General features: G+C 49.8%; 1 protein-coding gene and 1 pseudogene across 1 annotated transcript in view; one reads left to right on the top strand and one right to left on the bottom strand.

Annotated features, from left to right (window-relative positions):
• The window catches only part of TRAP1 (TNF receptor associated protein 1), a 60848-nt gene that overhangs the window by 44305 nt on the left and 456 nt on the right, over positions 1-16087 (top strand). The window contains exons 9-17 of the mRNA XM_037029956.1: positions 985-1140; positions 2510-2630; positions 3547-3616; positions 8187-8334; positions 9392-9577; positions 10043-10181; positions 10706-10791; positions 11152-11297; positions 15934-16006. Coding sequence (XP_036885851.1) covers positions 985-1140; positions 2510-2630; positions 3547-3616; positions 8187-8334; positions 9392-9577; positions 10043-10181; positions 10706-10791; positions 11152-11297; positions 15934-16006 — 1125 coding nt within the window. The remainder of the gene's footprint in view (positions 1-984; positions 1141-2509; positions 2631-3546; positions 3617-8186; positions 8335-9391; positions 9578-10042; positions 10182-10705; positions 10792-11151; positions 11298-15933; positions 16007-16087) is intronic.
• On the bottom strand, positions 6145-7345 carry LOC118975758 (heterogeneous nuclear ribonucleoprotein A1-like; annotated as a pseudogene).

Raw genomic sequence — 16087 nt, 5'->3', positions numbered from 1 at the left:
GCAGACACCCCGCCACACTCCATCCGGCGCACCAGCTGCAGTACACACACCGCACGCACTGCGCTCTCTTTCACAGGGTACAGGGCAGGGTCCTCAGTGTGTTCAGAACTGTGCAGCCATCACCTCAGGTGGTGCTAGAACATTCTCATCCCTCCAAAAAACCCCGGCACCCATCAGCAGTCACTCCCCAGGCTACCCGGTCTCTGGCAACCACAATCTGCATTCTGTGGATTACCTGTTCTGGGCATTTCTTTTTTCCTCTTTCTTAAAAGATGTTATTTACTTATATAGAGAGGGGAGGGAAGGCAGAAAGAGAAGTAGAGAAACAGCAGTGTGTGAGAAATAAATCGATCAGTTGCCTCTCATGTGCCCCCACCTGGGGACCTGGCTTGCAGCCCAGGCATGTTCCCTGCCTGATGGGGAATCGAACCAGCAATCCTTTGGCTCTCAGGCCGGCACTCAATCCACTGAGCCACACCAGGCATGGCATGTTCTGCACATGTCATATAAACGGAATCAAGCATGATGTGGCCTTTTGTGTTTGGCCTCTCGCAATGTTTTCAAGGTTCATTATGTTGTCCTTTTTAGGACTGAACAATATTTCACTGTGTGGCTGGATCGTTTGTCCCTCCACGTTTCCTCCAAGTGCGGGCACGTCCAGGTCCTGCCTCCTGGTCGACCCTTCTGAACACACTGTACCGGGGAGGGGTACTTGTTCTCAGACCTTTTGTGTGTCTTTCTCTGTGAGCCCCCAACCCATCCATTCTGGGACACCCCTCCTCCGAGTGCTGGAGTGGGTGGGCTGGAGGCAGGGGGGGCCCTGCACCTGAGGCTGCCACACTGTCCTGGGAGGCTGGGCCTCAGCTCATCCTGAGGGAGTGCTCACTAGCACCCAGGCGCCACAGGTTCCACCAGCTCAGCCCCACGAGGCTGTGGTGAGGATGTGTCTTAAACTTAATATTCCCCTTTAATCTCCATTTTCAGGCCATCTGGATGATGGACCCCAAGGACGTGGGCCAGTGGCAGCACGAGGAATTCTACCGCTACATCGCGCAGGCCCACGACAAGCCCCGCTACACTCTGCACTACAAGACGGACGCCCCTCTCAGCATCCGCAGCATCTTCTACGTGCCAGAAACAGTGAGCACAGGCCTGGCCGGCCACCCTCAGCTGCTGGGGCTGCATGTGGCTTGTCCACAGCTCCGAGTGGGGGGCATCGCCCTTAGTGACAGTGTTGTCCATTACCAGTAGCACTTCTTGAGTGGAGACAGTGCAGCACAAACATATCACAAAATTAACTTGGCAGCGTTAGAGTGAAAGAAAAACCTATGCCTCTGGGTAGGTGAGCGCAGAGTTGTAAGTGAGGGCCTGCTGTACCTGGTGTTTTTTGGGGTGGAACAGAGACCTTGGGCCCTGATGGCCTGGGTGTTGGTAAACAGGGTGCTGGTTCAGGGTACCTGCAGGGGAGGCCCTCAGAGCAGGCCGAGGCTCCCTCTGTCTGCAGGCAGCGTGCTCAGATACGCCGTGTGTTCTCCATACTTCATTTTGCTGCTAAGACTTCCTGGCTCACGGCAGCACCGTGAAGGCTCTGACAACCCGCAGCAGAGAGACCTGCTCAGGGGTTGGGCCAGGCCTTTCCTGGCTTCATTTGACGGGATTCCTCTTAATGTCCCACACCCGTTGTCCACTTTGGAAAGAGCAGTTCTCAACCCCCATCTCTGAGTGCCCTCTGTAGACCCACAGCACCACTGTCTTCTGAGACTTGTCAGTAACACAGGATCTTGGGCCCTCCTGGGACCTCCAGAATCTGTCTCCACTCGAACATGATCCCCATGTGATGTGTGTACGAGCTGCAAGTTCCAAAGCACTGAGTGGGAGCAGGGCTTGGCAGGCATTTCTGTGGAGGGTCCGATAGGGACTGGTTTGGGCCCTGTGGGGTCCGCACAGCCTCCACTCTGCCACTGGCATGAGGGTGCCCTGGACCGCACCTGAGTGAATGAGCAGCGTCATGGTCCGGGAAACTCTCGACCCAGGAATTTGTATTGCACATATTTTTCATATGCCATGAAATATCCTTTATTTGCTGTTTTTTTGCAACCATTTAAAAATGAAAAAGCCATTCTAAGCTACACAAACCAGGTGACGATCCAGAGCGGGTCTATGGGCTGTAGTTTGCTGACCCCTAGCAGGTTTGGTTCTCTTCACAGGGACATGGGAGCCTTCCTCTCACCCCCTCCGTGAGGAGTGGTGTGGGTAAGGCAGCAGCTGCCTAGAGAGAGGCCTGCTTCAGGGCCGCTGTGTGTGGTCCTCCCCGGGTGCTGGGATTTTGAACAGATGGACATAAGTTTCCTGGCCTATCTCTTCCGGATCATTGCATGTCCACCTGACAGCTCCCAGGCCGGGCCAGCGCTGGGGAGGGAGGTTCACAAAGTCCTGGTCAGGGCTGCCCCGCAACCCTACAGGTCGCCCCCATGTGTGTAGCTGACTCTGCCCTGTCCCTGCCCCCCAGAAACCATCCATGTTTGATGTAAGTCGGGAGCTGGGCTCCAGCGTCTCTCTGTACAGCCGCAAGGTCCTCATCCAGACCAAGGCCAGCGATGTCCTGCCCAAGTGGCTGCGCTTCATTCGAGGTATGGGGCTGACTCCCTGGGGCAGGAGTGGCTCCTCGCCTACGGCCCGGGTGCCAACTGGTCAGAGGGGCTCATATCTCACGAGTGTGGGTCAAGGGAAGCAGTCTCAGTTGCTGGCTGGGCGAGCTCACAGAGCCTCCCAGGAAGCTGACCCCCTGCAGGTACTCGTCTTGGTTGATTTGGGGACAGGGGACAGGTAGACAGGTTTAAACTGAGTTATTTTACTGTTTAAAGATATTACATGAGTTTCAGATTTAGCTACAAATTGCCTTGCATTTGAGTGAGATTATAGTTTAATACAAATCTCAGCTTTTTAAAAAAGATTTTATTTATATTTAGAGAGGGGGGAAGGGAGGGAGACAAACATCGATGTGTGCACCCCCTACTGGGGACCTGGCCGTCAACGCAGGCATGTGCCCTGACTGGGAGTCGAACCGGTGACCCTGTGGTTTGCAGACTGGCATTCAGTCCACTGAGCCACAGCAGCCAGGGCAAAATCTCAGCTTTTAAACCTTTGTATTCATCATGGCGCAGAAAGGTACAAAGTACTCATGACATATTTATGACTGAACATAAATTCCAGAAGGTGGTTTTCAGTGTCAAAGTGACACTGAAACTTTAGAAACTTCCCTGGCAAAGGCTTGCAGCATCTCACTCGCCTGCTTCTCTCCTGGTCGCATCGTCCTCACCGAGGCTCCATCGATTCCAGGACGTCAGGACTTGCAGGGGCTGAGTGGTGTTGCCTCACTGAGTCTCCTCCCTTTGTCCTTCCTCCTCTGTCTACCCTCCCTCGGCCTGATGTCATGCGGACTTTGAGGCGCAATGTAGAGCCTGGTGGGAGGCCAGTGGCCCTTCGGGGGGGCAGGGTGGAGTCTTGGGCACCACCAGCGTCCTGATGTGCTTGTGTCACTCTAAGGTGTGGTGGACAGTGAGGACATCCCCCTGAACCTCAGCCGGGAGCTCCTCCAGGAGAGCGCTCTGATCAGGTGAGCTGCTGGGAGCGGGCACTCGCTGAGACGAGGCCCTCACCGAGAGGGCGGGGGTGGCTGGAAGGAGCCGAGAAAAGACAGAGGAGCCGCAGCGAGGCCAAGTCTGAGGGGCCGTGTGCCTGGAGAACGCATGCAGATTTCATGTGCTTTGCCTGATGTTTTGCTCCACGTTTTAATAAAAAGCGTTTGGGGACTGACTGGTTGAGGGAAACGATGGCCCTGTCATACGTTCCCCCCTTAGCCAGCCTCCGTCACCCAAACCCAGGGTGGCCACAGCTGGAGAGTCCAGGCAGGCTCTCTGTGGTGTGGACAAGGCAGATGACAGCCACAGAGCCAGGAGAATGTGTGACCTCGGTGCCAGAAGGTCAGTGATGCTGTGAAGGCCAGGGGCAGGCCTCGGACCAGACCCTCCTGTGGAGCTGTTGCTGTTGGAATCCCTGTGGGCCGAGGTGGCCGCGGTTCTCATGTCCCCTCCGTGATTGTAGTAGTAGCTGCTGTTATTGAGTGCTCATTCTCACCCAGAGCTTTACCGATACAGCTCACAGAATCCTCTGAAGTGGGAACTGCTAGGTGCCGTGACATGGCTGCGGAAACTGAGTGACAGAGAGGCCACAGCAATCACTGAGTGAACCTGCGTTTGAACTCATGCTGTCTGACCACAGGCGCATGCTCTCTCCCCGGCCCTGGCTGACCCCAGGCTGCAGGCAGGGAGGGTCCAGCCACTTTGTTGCTGCTTGTGGTTTTCAAGGGCTAGGTTGTCAGCCTGAGATTCATCTTGGTAAGAAAAAAGTCAGCCTTAGCCCTGGCTGGTGTAGCTCAGTGGATTGAGCTCGGGCCTGCGAACCAGAGAATCGCGGTTCAATTCCCAGTCAGGGTACATGCCTGGGTTGCAGGCCAGTTCCCTGCAGGCCAACTCCCAGCAGGGTACACACGAAAGGCAACGATACATTGATGTTTCTCTCCCTCTCCTTCCCCTTCAAAGATAAATAAATTAAATAAATAAAATCTTTAAAAAAGAAAAAGGAAAAAAGTCAGCCTTAAATGAAGTGTTTGAAAGAGTCATAAACTTGGAGAAAAGGCGGAGATGTGATCAGAGGACACCTTTCCCCTGCACCCTTTGAAAGTAAGCCATCCACCTGATGCCCCATCTTCCCCAGATACCTTCGGGGGGATTTCTGATGACCAAGGACATTCTCCCCGACCTGCAGTTCCGCCTCTGGTGGTACCACTGCCCTCTGACCCTCAGATCCCTCCACGTCCCACCACTTCTGTCATGAACTGATTTCCCGTTTTACTTAGTGGGTTGTTATCTGTTAGTGTCATTGTTTTTTTTGATGCCCAAATAGTCCCCAGTTTACCCACTCAGACCGACTCCTGGGCCCTTTGACATGTCCTGTCATGCTTTGAGCACTTCCTCACTTCTGGCACAAGGTGTTGCAAGCTCCCTTCTGTTTTGCCTGCATTGCTTCCTGCCCTGGAATGACGTACTCAAACGGCCTGGGCTCGTTTGAATGGAGAAGCCAAGATCTGGGCCCTGGGTGCCGCTGCTGTTGGGCTGGCTCCTCTGCCAGGCCCCCTGAGTAGACAGTGGAGGAACGTGAGTCTGTGTGTGTGTGTGTGTGCGTGCGCGCGCACGCGCGTGTGTGCATCTGCATTTGTTTCTGTACCTGAGTTTCCCTGCACCCCTGGCGCCTCCTAGTCTTGCTCCTCTTGTTTCTTCCCTTTGATGCTCAGAAGGCGCCTCTCTTCCTACCTGCGTTCCCTTTGACCAGTCCCCCGCCAGGGGCATTAGCCTGCCCTCACCAGTGTCGTCCCCAGTGTCGCCCCCCCTTTATGACACTGACACCTGTTCACCTGCTCGGACTCTGACTTCACGCAGGGGGCTGCCCGCTACCCCAGCCTGGACACTGTTCTCTGGGGTTCCCGGGCATGGACACTCCATGCCAGGCCCCTCCCACCCTCACCCTGTGGGGACAACCTCCTGGGGCTCTCCGCTCTGTCCTAGCTGCTGTGACTCCCCTGCCACAGGTTCAGGTGCTGCCTTGTCTCATGCCACACTGTGGCCGAATACCTGAGTCAGGACGTGAGTGAAAGAGAAAAAGCTTAAATGGATGTTGAACATTACTGCTCCCCTACCCTGGGTTATTAAGGAAATATATGGTAATTTGAGTTGTTTTAAGGAAAGGTAAAATATTAAGAAGGAAATGAAAATATGCCTAGTTCCAATAATATTAGTGGTTCTTTATTTTTATTCTTTACATTGAACATAGTTATTTATTAACATTTGTTAAAGATTTTATTTATTTTTAGAGACAGGGGAAGGGAGGGAGAAAGGGAGAGAAACATTGACACATGAGAAAAACATCGATTGGTTGCCTCTCGCATGTCCCAGCCAGGGTCCTGGCCCGCAACTCAGGCCTGTGCCCTGACTGGGAATGGAACCAGCGACCTTTCAGTTCGCGAGCTGATGCCCAGTCCACCGAGCTACACCAGCCAGGGCTCGTTCTTTTTTTTTTAACACATTTATTTAGCATCATGATCAGAGTATTATGTTTAGTAATCAACAACATGGATGCAAAAACCCCCACTACATTAAAACCCTTTGTTGGAATGTTTTGCATTTTCCATAGCACAAAACTAAAATAACCTGTTGTACAGTTAGCCACAAATACAGTCCTTGAGTTTTTTGCCCAGTCACATGAGTCTTGTCTAAACACATCTTCTCTGTAGCAGCGAGGCCCTGCCGCCACTGTGCTTGGCTCCGCCCACAAATCCTCCATAACCTGGGGCCGCCCTGACGCTTCTCGGCTCTCCTCTCCTGCTGAGCTTTGCTTCCTGGTAGCAATGAAAACCCGTGCCACTGCCACAGCTGCTGCTGGAACCGCCATAGCCACCTGGGTTTCGTGGTTTGGCAAAGTACTGGCCTACACCACCGCGGGAGCCACAGCATCTGCCTCCAAAGTTTCCTCCTTTCATGGGTCCACAGTCTGCAGATAGATTTTGTGATCGCCAGAATCATTGTCGCTTCCACCACCTCCCAGATTGCTTCCATCATTATAAGTCCATGATAGCCACCCCCACGGCCACCATTTCCACCACCACGGCTACCACCAAAGCCACCTCGACCGTCCATGACCAAAGTTGCCATTCCCACCAGAACCACCTCCATGACCACCTCCGAAGTTGCCAGCACCGGTTCAACCTCTTTGGCTGGATGAAGCACTAGCCATCTCTTGCTTAGATGGGGCTTTCCTTCCCTCACAGTTGTGGCCGTTCGCAGTACGGTATTTCTGAATGACAGTCTTGTCTACAGAGTCACGGTCATCAAAGGTGACAAAATCGAAGCCTCCCTTTTTGCCGCTGCCTTGGTCAGTTGTGATTTCAATCACTTCACTTTTCCCACAGTGTTCAAAACAATCTCTTAGGTGCTGTTCTTCAGTGTCTTCTTTAATACCACCGACAAAAATCTTTTTCACAGTGAGGTGGGCACCCGGTCTTTGAGAATCTTCTCTTGAGACGGCCCTCTTTGGTTCCACAACTGACCCACCCACCTCGTGTGCCTCGCATTCCCCCCTGCGTCCCCCTCCTCCACAGGGGCGACACGACAAACCCAGAGCCCCTGCAGCGCTCAGTGTTTGCATCTCATCACCGCACAGTCTGTGGGCATCCCCATCGCTCACCATGGCTCCTCAGACTCCTCTGCTGTTTCAGAGCTCGGATGCCCATTGAAGAGGAGCTTCCGTGGCCATTCCCGCTCCTTGGGAGACTCTGACTTACCTGTGATGACTGCAGGAGAGGGAACTTCAGTGATGCTTACTCAGCGACACTCACCAGCAGAAAGTTTTTTTTTTAAAGATTTTATTTATTTATTTATCTTTAGAGGGGAAGGAGAGAGGGAGAGAAACATCAATGTATGGTTGCCTTTTGTGCATCCCCTGCTGGTAGTTAGCCTGCAAGTAACCAGCCTGCAACCCAGGCATGTGCCCTGACTGGGAATCGAACCGTGATCATCTGGTTCACAGGCCCGCGCTCAATCCACTGAGCTACGCCAGCCAGGGCAGAAAGTCTTTTTTTTTTTTAAATGATTTTTGTTTATTTTTAGAGAGAGGGGAAGAGAGGGAGAGAATGGTTTTTAACACAGGTACTTTTTCATGTCATTAAGTATTAGAGGATGTGATTTTTAATGACAGTGCACTTTTCTATCTTTCATCCTTTTCTCTCCTGTTGAACACCAAGCTTGTGTATAACTGTTTTCTCTTTTATGTGCGACAGTGCAACTCCTGCTGCGTAAGTCTTGGCTGTGTTTCCCAGGGTGTAATCTCTACAGTTGGAGCCCTTAAGGCTGGGCTATTGCCCTCCATAAAGGGTGTCAGTCCACATCTCTGCCTCTAGGGGGCGCGTGTTTTCCTACTGGATGTTTGCCAAGAGTCACTTTTCTTTTTTGCATTTTTAAAAATTTGTCCAGAATGATCATTAGTGGAGCAGAATGTTTTTTCCCCCTTAGCCTCTGTCTGTTAGTATTTCATAGAAGTTACCTGTTCATGATGAATGCATTTCTGTGCTGTAGGAAACTTCGGGATGTTCTACAACAGAGGCTAATAAAATTCTTCGTTGACCAGAGTAAAAAAGACACTGAGAAATATGCCAAGTTTTTTGAAGATTATGGCTTGTTCATGAGAGAGGGCATTGTGACTACTGCCGAACAGGAGGTCAAGGTAGGGCCCAGGTTCCTGGGTCTTTCTATGTGCTGGCTTGGGCTGTGGCAGAAGCTAGTGCAGGCCAGAAAGCTGAGCTTCCCAGGACATGCCAGTGGCATATCTGAGCATCCCAGCTAGGGCGCGATAAGGGTTAACTCAGTGTGTTTGTGTGCGTCGATGGGGACCTGCGACGTGCACCTGTGTACAAGCTTAGAACCTGATTTAGAGCCTGAGTCACCGTGTGGGTTTCCACATCCTTGGTTTGACTTCTGTTTTCCCACTTTCTGTCCACCTTTCATCTCCATCATGTCACTCTTTCACTTGGGTCTAGCCCTACGCACACCCTCCATGGCTCCTCCCTGTGTCCCTAGCACTTGTCCGTGCTGTGCTTGTCCATAATTCAGTGGCGTAGGGAAGGCAGAGTTTATGTCTCAGGTTTTATCAAGTCTGATGGCCTCAGGGCTCCAAGCCCCACCAGGCATCTCCCACCAGCAGTTACACTGCATTTCAGGTGACAGGAAGGATAAGCTTCTCCTTTAAGGACCCATTCTCTAGGTTGCATACCCCACTTTTACTTGCACCCCATTGATCAGACTAGTCATCTGGTTAGAGGAAGGCTGGGAAATAGGGACTTTACACCCGTGCCCACATGCCTGATGTGAGTAGGGGTGGAGGGAGGACGCTGGTCCAGGGATGTTCTCTGCCACAGGGATGGTCTGGCTACTCCTGGGGTGTGCACAGCTTACTCAGACAGCCCCTCTCTGTGAGGCCGTGGGCCACTTGGGGAGGGAGGTGCTCTCTGAAGTTCTCTGAACTTTTGATGCGGGGCCTGCCAGATTTGGCTGGAGTCCACTGGGTCCCTGGGAGTTGAGCTACTTTGGAGTCCATCTGTGGACCAGGCCCCTGTGGGAGCTGCCCCAGCTGCAGAATGTGGTGGGCTCACCAGCCGGGAGTGAGCCAGCAGAGCCTCTCCTCCCTTGAGCCATAGGCTTCCCAGGTCGGTGCCCAGCTACTCTGGAGGATTTCTGAGCAAGGATCTGTAATGAGCAGTGACCTGCTCTCTGTCTGTTTCTAGGAAGATATTGCAAAGCTTTTGCGATATGAGTCCTCGGCACTGCCGGCTGGACAGCTGACCAGTCTCATGGACTACGCCAGCCGCATGCAGGCTGGCACCCGCAACATCTACTACCTGTGCACCCCCAACCGGCACCTAGCTGAGCACTCACCCTACTATGAGGCCATGAAGCAGAAAAACATGGAGGTAGGTGAGCGGCGGGACAGGCTCAGCGCCTACAGGCTGCTGGAGTGGGGGCCGCTGGTTGGAGGACAAGGTGGGTCTGAGTACACAGGATGGGCGGTGGGGGGCGTCTCTCTGCTTAGTGAGAAATGGCTGAACATGCCCAGGGTCTGGGAAAGCCAGGCAGTGTGATTTATCATCCATGGGCTCAGGGGTGCAGGCTAAAGTCTGCCATCTAGTTTGTGTTTCTCTGTAGGTGACACAGGATTTCTCTGTAAGTAGAGTCCCTATTTCTACTGCTGAGACAGCCAGAGCTTCCCTTCCCACCCTCTGGTAACTGCCTTGTGCACAAAGGCCCAGGAAGTCCCAGTATCCAGCACGACTCTTCCAGAACTTGGGGCCCTGCCCACAGCCCTCACTCCCGTGACCCTCTGTGTCATGGGTGGAGTCTTCTTCAAGCCTGATGGGGATGTTCTTGGGCCTTCACAGGTTCTTTTCTGCTATGAGCAGTTTGATGAGCTGACTTTGCTCCATCTTCGTGAGTTTGACAAGAAGAAGCTGATCTCTGTGGAAACAGACATCGTCATCGATCACTACAAGGAGGAGAAGTTTGAGGACGGGTCCCCAGGTTGGTTCTGTCCCTTCTCTCCAGGCGCAGGTGTGGGTGGTGGCCTGGGAGTGCAGGGGGGCTGGGGTGGCCCCAGGCTGCCACTGGTTGTGGCAGAGCCTCTTCTGTCCTACAACGTGGGTTTACAGGGACTTTCCTTTTTCTATGTGGGGTCACTAACCTGCATGAGAGCAGCCGTTTGGGGACACCTTAATGATTAACAGAAAACGTTTCCATTTAGATTCCCAGGTCCTCCCAGTGCCCCTTCCAAGTTGGCTTCCTAAGAGAATCTGGAAGTCTTTTTAAAGCCATAGTAAAACTAGATGGGCCTCAGGGCAACCAAAAATGTCCCTCTGAGGTTCAGTTTTATCTGTTGTATTTTAGATGGTAAGCATCGCTGGTGGCTTCTTTGTGCCAGTGGCTAGGGGTTGGGGGTGGGGCTCTTGGACAGCTGGCGTGGGGACAGCGACATTTCGGGCCCCCAGTGGGAATGAGGTGGGAATTGTGGAGAAGAGCCTCTGCGCTCACTCACTTCTCTCCTCCAGCTGATGGCCGCCTGTCAGAGAAGGAGATGGAGGACCTCATGGCCTGGATGAGAAATGCACTGGGGTCGCGTGTCACCAACGTGAAGGTGAGACCTGTGGAGGGTAGGCCACTCCTCGGTTGCCAGGGCTGCAGTGAGCACACAGCTGGCTAGCCTGCTGGCTTGGAGTCACCGGCCTGGTGGGAGTTCTCCCAGTGGTGGGTGAAGCTGTGATATGTGGAAGAGACCAGGCACGTCACCGCCACTTCTGCGTGTGCGCTTACACGCTGTAGCCACATATGCCCAGAGGTGTTGCTGGGTGGGACAGGTGAGCTCGGCTGATTGTTTTCTCCATTTTTTAAAGCAGATGGGAACTGAGAAAGTGGAAGTGAGCAGCCAGTGGCCTGGTGGGCAGTTGGGCTTGTCCTAGGGTCCCCCTCACCCCTGGTCCCCCGGCCTTGCTTACAGGTGACTCTTCGACTAGACACCCACCCTGCCATGATCACTGTGCTGGAGATGGGGGCCGCCCGGCACTTCCTGCGCACGCAGCAGCTGGCCAAGACGCAGGAGGAGCGCACTCAGATCCTGCAGCCCACGCTGGAGGTCAACCCCAGGTAAGGCTGCGGCCCCTCCACCCCTGATGCCCAGGAATAGCGTGCGTGTTTCTGGCCTGCCAGGTCCACCTCTAAAATTGTGTTTCTATTCAAAACCTAGGAAAAGTGCATAAAGTTTATGTACAGTTTGATGAATGTTTATAAATACAGTACCCATGTAATTAAACTATTCAATTTAACTTTATATCCATGTAAAGTTAAAAAAAAAAGAATTTGACGACCCTCAGATGACCCCATTTTCTTGCCATTGGAATTCTGTCCCTGTCAGGTCACCACAGTCCTGACCCGTGAGGATCGTGCTTTGCCTTATGGCCTGTTTGTGCGCACTTAACAAGCTCCGATTTGCCTGTTTGTGTGACGTCTCAGTTTCCTCACTTGGGTGTGAGAAACCTCTGTCCCCGCAGAGGGGCTGTGGTTTGTTTTCATAGCCGAGTGCGCTTCGTGGGTTGAATCTGCCTCAGCACAATTATTTATTCTATTTTGACAGACATTCGGGTCGTTTCCCTTTGGGTCTGTTGGGAACAGGTTGCTCTGAACATTCTTGTCCCCGTGCTGACACACGTGTGTGTGTGTCTCTCTGACTTGTGCACCCAGGCAGGAAACTGCCGTGTGCTGGCAGCTGGGGTGGCCGTGCCCAGCTGCCCCCCAGTGTATATAGCTGCTGCCAGCTCCCCACTGCAGAGCCCGAGACCCCAAAGTCCCGACCTTTACCTAGGGCCTTGGCTTCCTCGTGACAGACCCTGTGAGACTTTGCTCTTGTTCCTGTTACGTTCTTTTTTAAAGATTGGTTTGCAGTTATGTTATATACTTTATCAGTTACAGATTTCTCTTCTCTTTTCACCTGTATTAAGATGTATTTTTTCCTTCCAGAGCCTGTTTTTTTAATTTAAATTATTTTATTGTCGTTCAATTACAGTTGTATTTTCTCCCCACCCCTCCCCCTACATTAAGATGACTTTTGATAAGGAGTTTTTAATTTTCATATAATCAAATTTGTAACTTTTTGTTAGGTGCTCATATGGGTCTTAAGAAATCTATTGCCCTGGCCAGTGTGGCTCAGTTGGTTGGAGCATCATCCTGTAACCAAAAGGTTGTGGGTTCAATTCCCGCTCAGAGTACAAATCTAGGTTGGCGGGTCAATCTCTGATTTGGGTGCATTCAGTCCCTGGTCTGGGTGCAACCAGTTGATGTCTCGATGTCTTTCTCTCACAGCAATGTTTCTCTCTCTTATCTTCTCTTTAAAAGCAATGAAAAAATGTCCTTGGGTGAGGATTTAACAAAAAGAAAGAAATCTATCACTGCCCTGGCCGATGTTGCTTGGTTGGACCGTTGTTCAGTAAACTGAAAGGTTGCTGGTTCAGTTCCCAGCCAAGGGCACATAGCTGGGCTGTGGGTTCACTCCCCAGTCCGGGCGCGGGCAAGGCAATGAGTGATGTTTCTCCCTCACATCAGTGTCTTTGTCCTTCTCTCTCCCATTCCCTTTCCATCGCCATAAAATCAATGAGCATGCCCTCAGATGACAATTAAAAAAAAATCTATCACCAGAATCATGAATTTATTCTGCCCCCTCCCCAGCGATCCAAATGGCCTTCTCCATCAGAGCGTCAAGTGTCCCCACACATGTCCAGTCTGCCTGTGGCGGTGCCGCGTTGTCTGACACCCCCGGCTGTCCCCAGGCCTTTGCTCGCAGTGAGTGGCCACCCCCTGTGCCCCTTCAAGCTTGTCGCGGCTACTCCAGGGCCTCACTTGTACACAAATTAATTTCAAGGTTTAGTACATTTTGTGATATCAGTTATTTCTGTTAGTTTATTTATAATATCAATTCTTTCCACCCATGCACATAATATAGTACTGGGTCTTATTTAATGTCTTTTGCTCCCTTATGTCTTCTGTAGAATTCCTATATTTTTTGTAGTTATTCTTAGATGTCTTGTACTTATTGGATATTTTGAAATTTTATGACTGTTGAAGACAAGTGTTTTTTAATTTTGTATATAGCAGTAAATTTTTTTAAATGAAATTACATAAACACTTTACCAAAAACGTTACAGAAATTTAAACAAGATCCATAGTGTTACCCTCACAAGTCACTGTAGCTGATTTGGTATATTCTTTTGGACTTTTATCTCATATTTTGCAGGTGTTTTTTTATAAATAGTACATGCCTAATTTTTTCATTTATCCCTTTATCATATTTTTCCATGTTGCTTTATAACCATCAGTTTTTTGTTTTATAGACTACTTGGGAGGAGAGGGAAGTGCCTTTTACATTTTCTAAGCTACATAATTACTGGTTGGAAGACGCTAAATTGGCTGTGGCTCATCCTGCAATGTGTTGACACCTTAGTGTTAAGCGGCCCCGGTCTGCGTGGTGTGAGCGCCTCCCTCTCTGGGAAGGAGTGCGGCTTCCAGCCGAGTCCCTGACGGAGAGGGATGCTGATGCCAACTGGACACCCATCTGATTTATTAGCCAGTTCTGCACAAAAGTGGGTTCGTAAGAATTGCGTGGAAGTGCTTGTTTCTATTGCTGTAAGGCTTTATTTTTTTTAAGTTTATTGATTTTGGGGGCTGGGAGAGAGAGAAGCATTGATTGGGTGCCTTCCATACGTGCCCCAACTGGGGATGGAACCCACAACCCAGGCATTTGTCCTGATCAGCAGTCAAACTCCCAACCTTTTGGTGTACAGGACGACCCCCACCCCCAGCTGAGCCACACTAGCCAGGGCAGGCTTTATTTTTTGAATGCTATTTGCCTTTAACATTGGTAGTATGTTTACATGGCAGAGAATTCAAAAGAATCAACGTTTATAGTAAAATTTCCCTTCTACCTCTGTCCCCAACCACGTTAGGTTTCGTGTGTATCTCTCTGGAGATACCGTGCACATAAGTGATCGAGGTCATCTGGGACTCCCTGTTACACGGCGGAAACCTGTGTACAGACGTTCTCACCTTGCTTTTTAAAAAGTGTTTCTCATCATAAACAGAGCTCTGAGGAAAGGGAATTGCTAAGTCTCAGAGCACTGTCCATATTCAATTCTTACAGATCCCAGTTGTCTTTAGCAGTGAGACAAATAGTTGTTTCCCTCAGTGTTTCAATTTTATCAAACTTGTCAACTTTTGCTATTCTCCTAAGTGAGAAATTATACTTTTGATGTGCATTTCTTATGAGTAAGATCAGACACCATATGTATGGAATATTTCCTGTGTGGAAAAAACATTTCCATTTTATGTTCTCTTGAGTTATATCGTTTCCTTTTTGACTCCCGGGTTTGTATTGGGTTGGCCAAAGAGTTTGTAGGGTTTTTTCCATAAGATGGCTCTAGTAGCTCTTAGCTGTCTGTAACTCCACTGAAAACAATTTTGTTGAATTGTATTGTGACAGCTGTTATATCAGCATGCATTTAAAAAAATTAGCAAATTGGCGAATTTTTGTGTAGTAACTTTAATATTGAAGGTAGAAAAAATACACAACATTTTTGGCATATTGTGCTTTATTATTTCAAGAATGGTAAAAATGCAACTGACACGCAAAAAAAAGATCTGTGCAGTGTATGGAGAAGGTGCTCTGACACATCGAATGTGTCAAAGTGGTTTGACGAAGTTCTGTGCTGGAGATTTCTCACTGGACGATGCTCACGGTCAGGTAGACCATGAAGTTAATAGTGATCAAATCAGTACATTAATTGAGAACAATCAGCATTATACCATGTGGGAAATAGCCAACATACTCAAAATATCCAAATCAGTAAAGTTATTGGTGAAAATGAAAAATGTGTTTTTATGGGAAAAAAAAACAAGAATTTCTTGGCCAGCCCAGTACTTTGCTTGGAAAGGCTTTTCCTTCTGAGATTATAAAACATTTCCTCCCTGTGTTCTCCTAAATTTTTACATTTAACACTTGATCCTTCTGGAATTAGCTTTGGTCTAAAGAATGTGGTGGGAATCTAGCTTTATTATTTTCTGATTGGCTGGCCTGTTATCCTGTTTTCCACTCTTGTGAAATGCTGTCTTTAATCAGGTACAAAATTAAATTCCCGTGTGTGTGTGTGTGTGTAGTTCTTCGTATGTTGTTGACTTTTTTGCACTTAACTGTTGCCTTTTCGTTTTCCAGAACTGAACTGTTTTATTACTGAAACTTTATAATATGTTCTAATACCTGGAACTTCTCCCTCAGCTTCTCCTGGCCTTTTCTTCTATGTTTATTTTATTCATGAATTGCATATTAGATTGTTTAAGTTTAAAATTAAATTTTTAGTGCAAAAAAAACATGATAAATGTTTGGGTTAATTTAGGGGACATTTCACCTTTAATTACAGTCTCTTTAGTTTAGTTAAGCACCCACATGTGCCTTTTTAAGTACTAACTGTTGTCCCTTCAGTGTTTACTTGAGATTAATTTTGGTACTTACTGCATCTTTTGACATCAGAACTCGTGTGTGTTCCTTTGGGTGTGTAATCAATCATATGATCTGTCAATGATCATTGACTCTGTTCTAATTTTTATGTGCCTCTTTTTTTATCCTGGACTTTCCTATTACACAGCTGTGAATGTTCTGATAACTCCAACTGCTCAGAAGTTAGAGGCCCTCGCGCTGGGGTGCACAGCCCTGAGCTTTCTTCTGGGGGTTCTGTTGCAGGCACACGCTGATCAAGAAGCTCAGTCAGCTGAGAGAGAGTGAGCCTGACCTGGCCCAGCTGCTCGTGGATCAGGTGAGTCCCTGGAGCCTGGCCTGGAGCCTGAGAACAGAGGGCTGCCAGTTCTGCGAGCCTGAGTCTTCCTTAGAGGCCGGG

Source organism: Sturnira hondurensis, unplaced genomic scaffold, assembly GCF_014824575.4.
Source record: "Sturnira hondurensis isolate 20B ecotype Veracruz unplaced genomic scaffold, ASM1482457v3 Scaffold0020579, whole genome shotgun sequence".
NCBI classification, from domain to species: domain Eukaryota; kingdom Metazoa; phylum Chordata; class Mammalia; order Chiroptera; family Phyllostomidae; genus Sturnira; species Sturnira hondurensis.
This window is presented reverse-complemented; position numbering and strand designations above follow the sequence as displayed.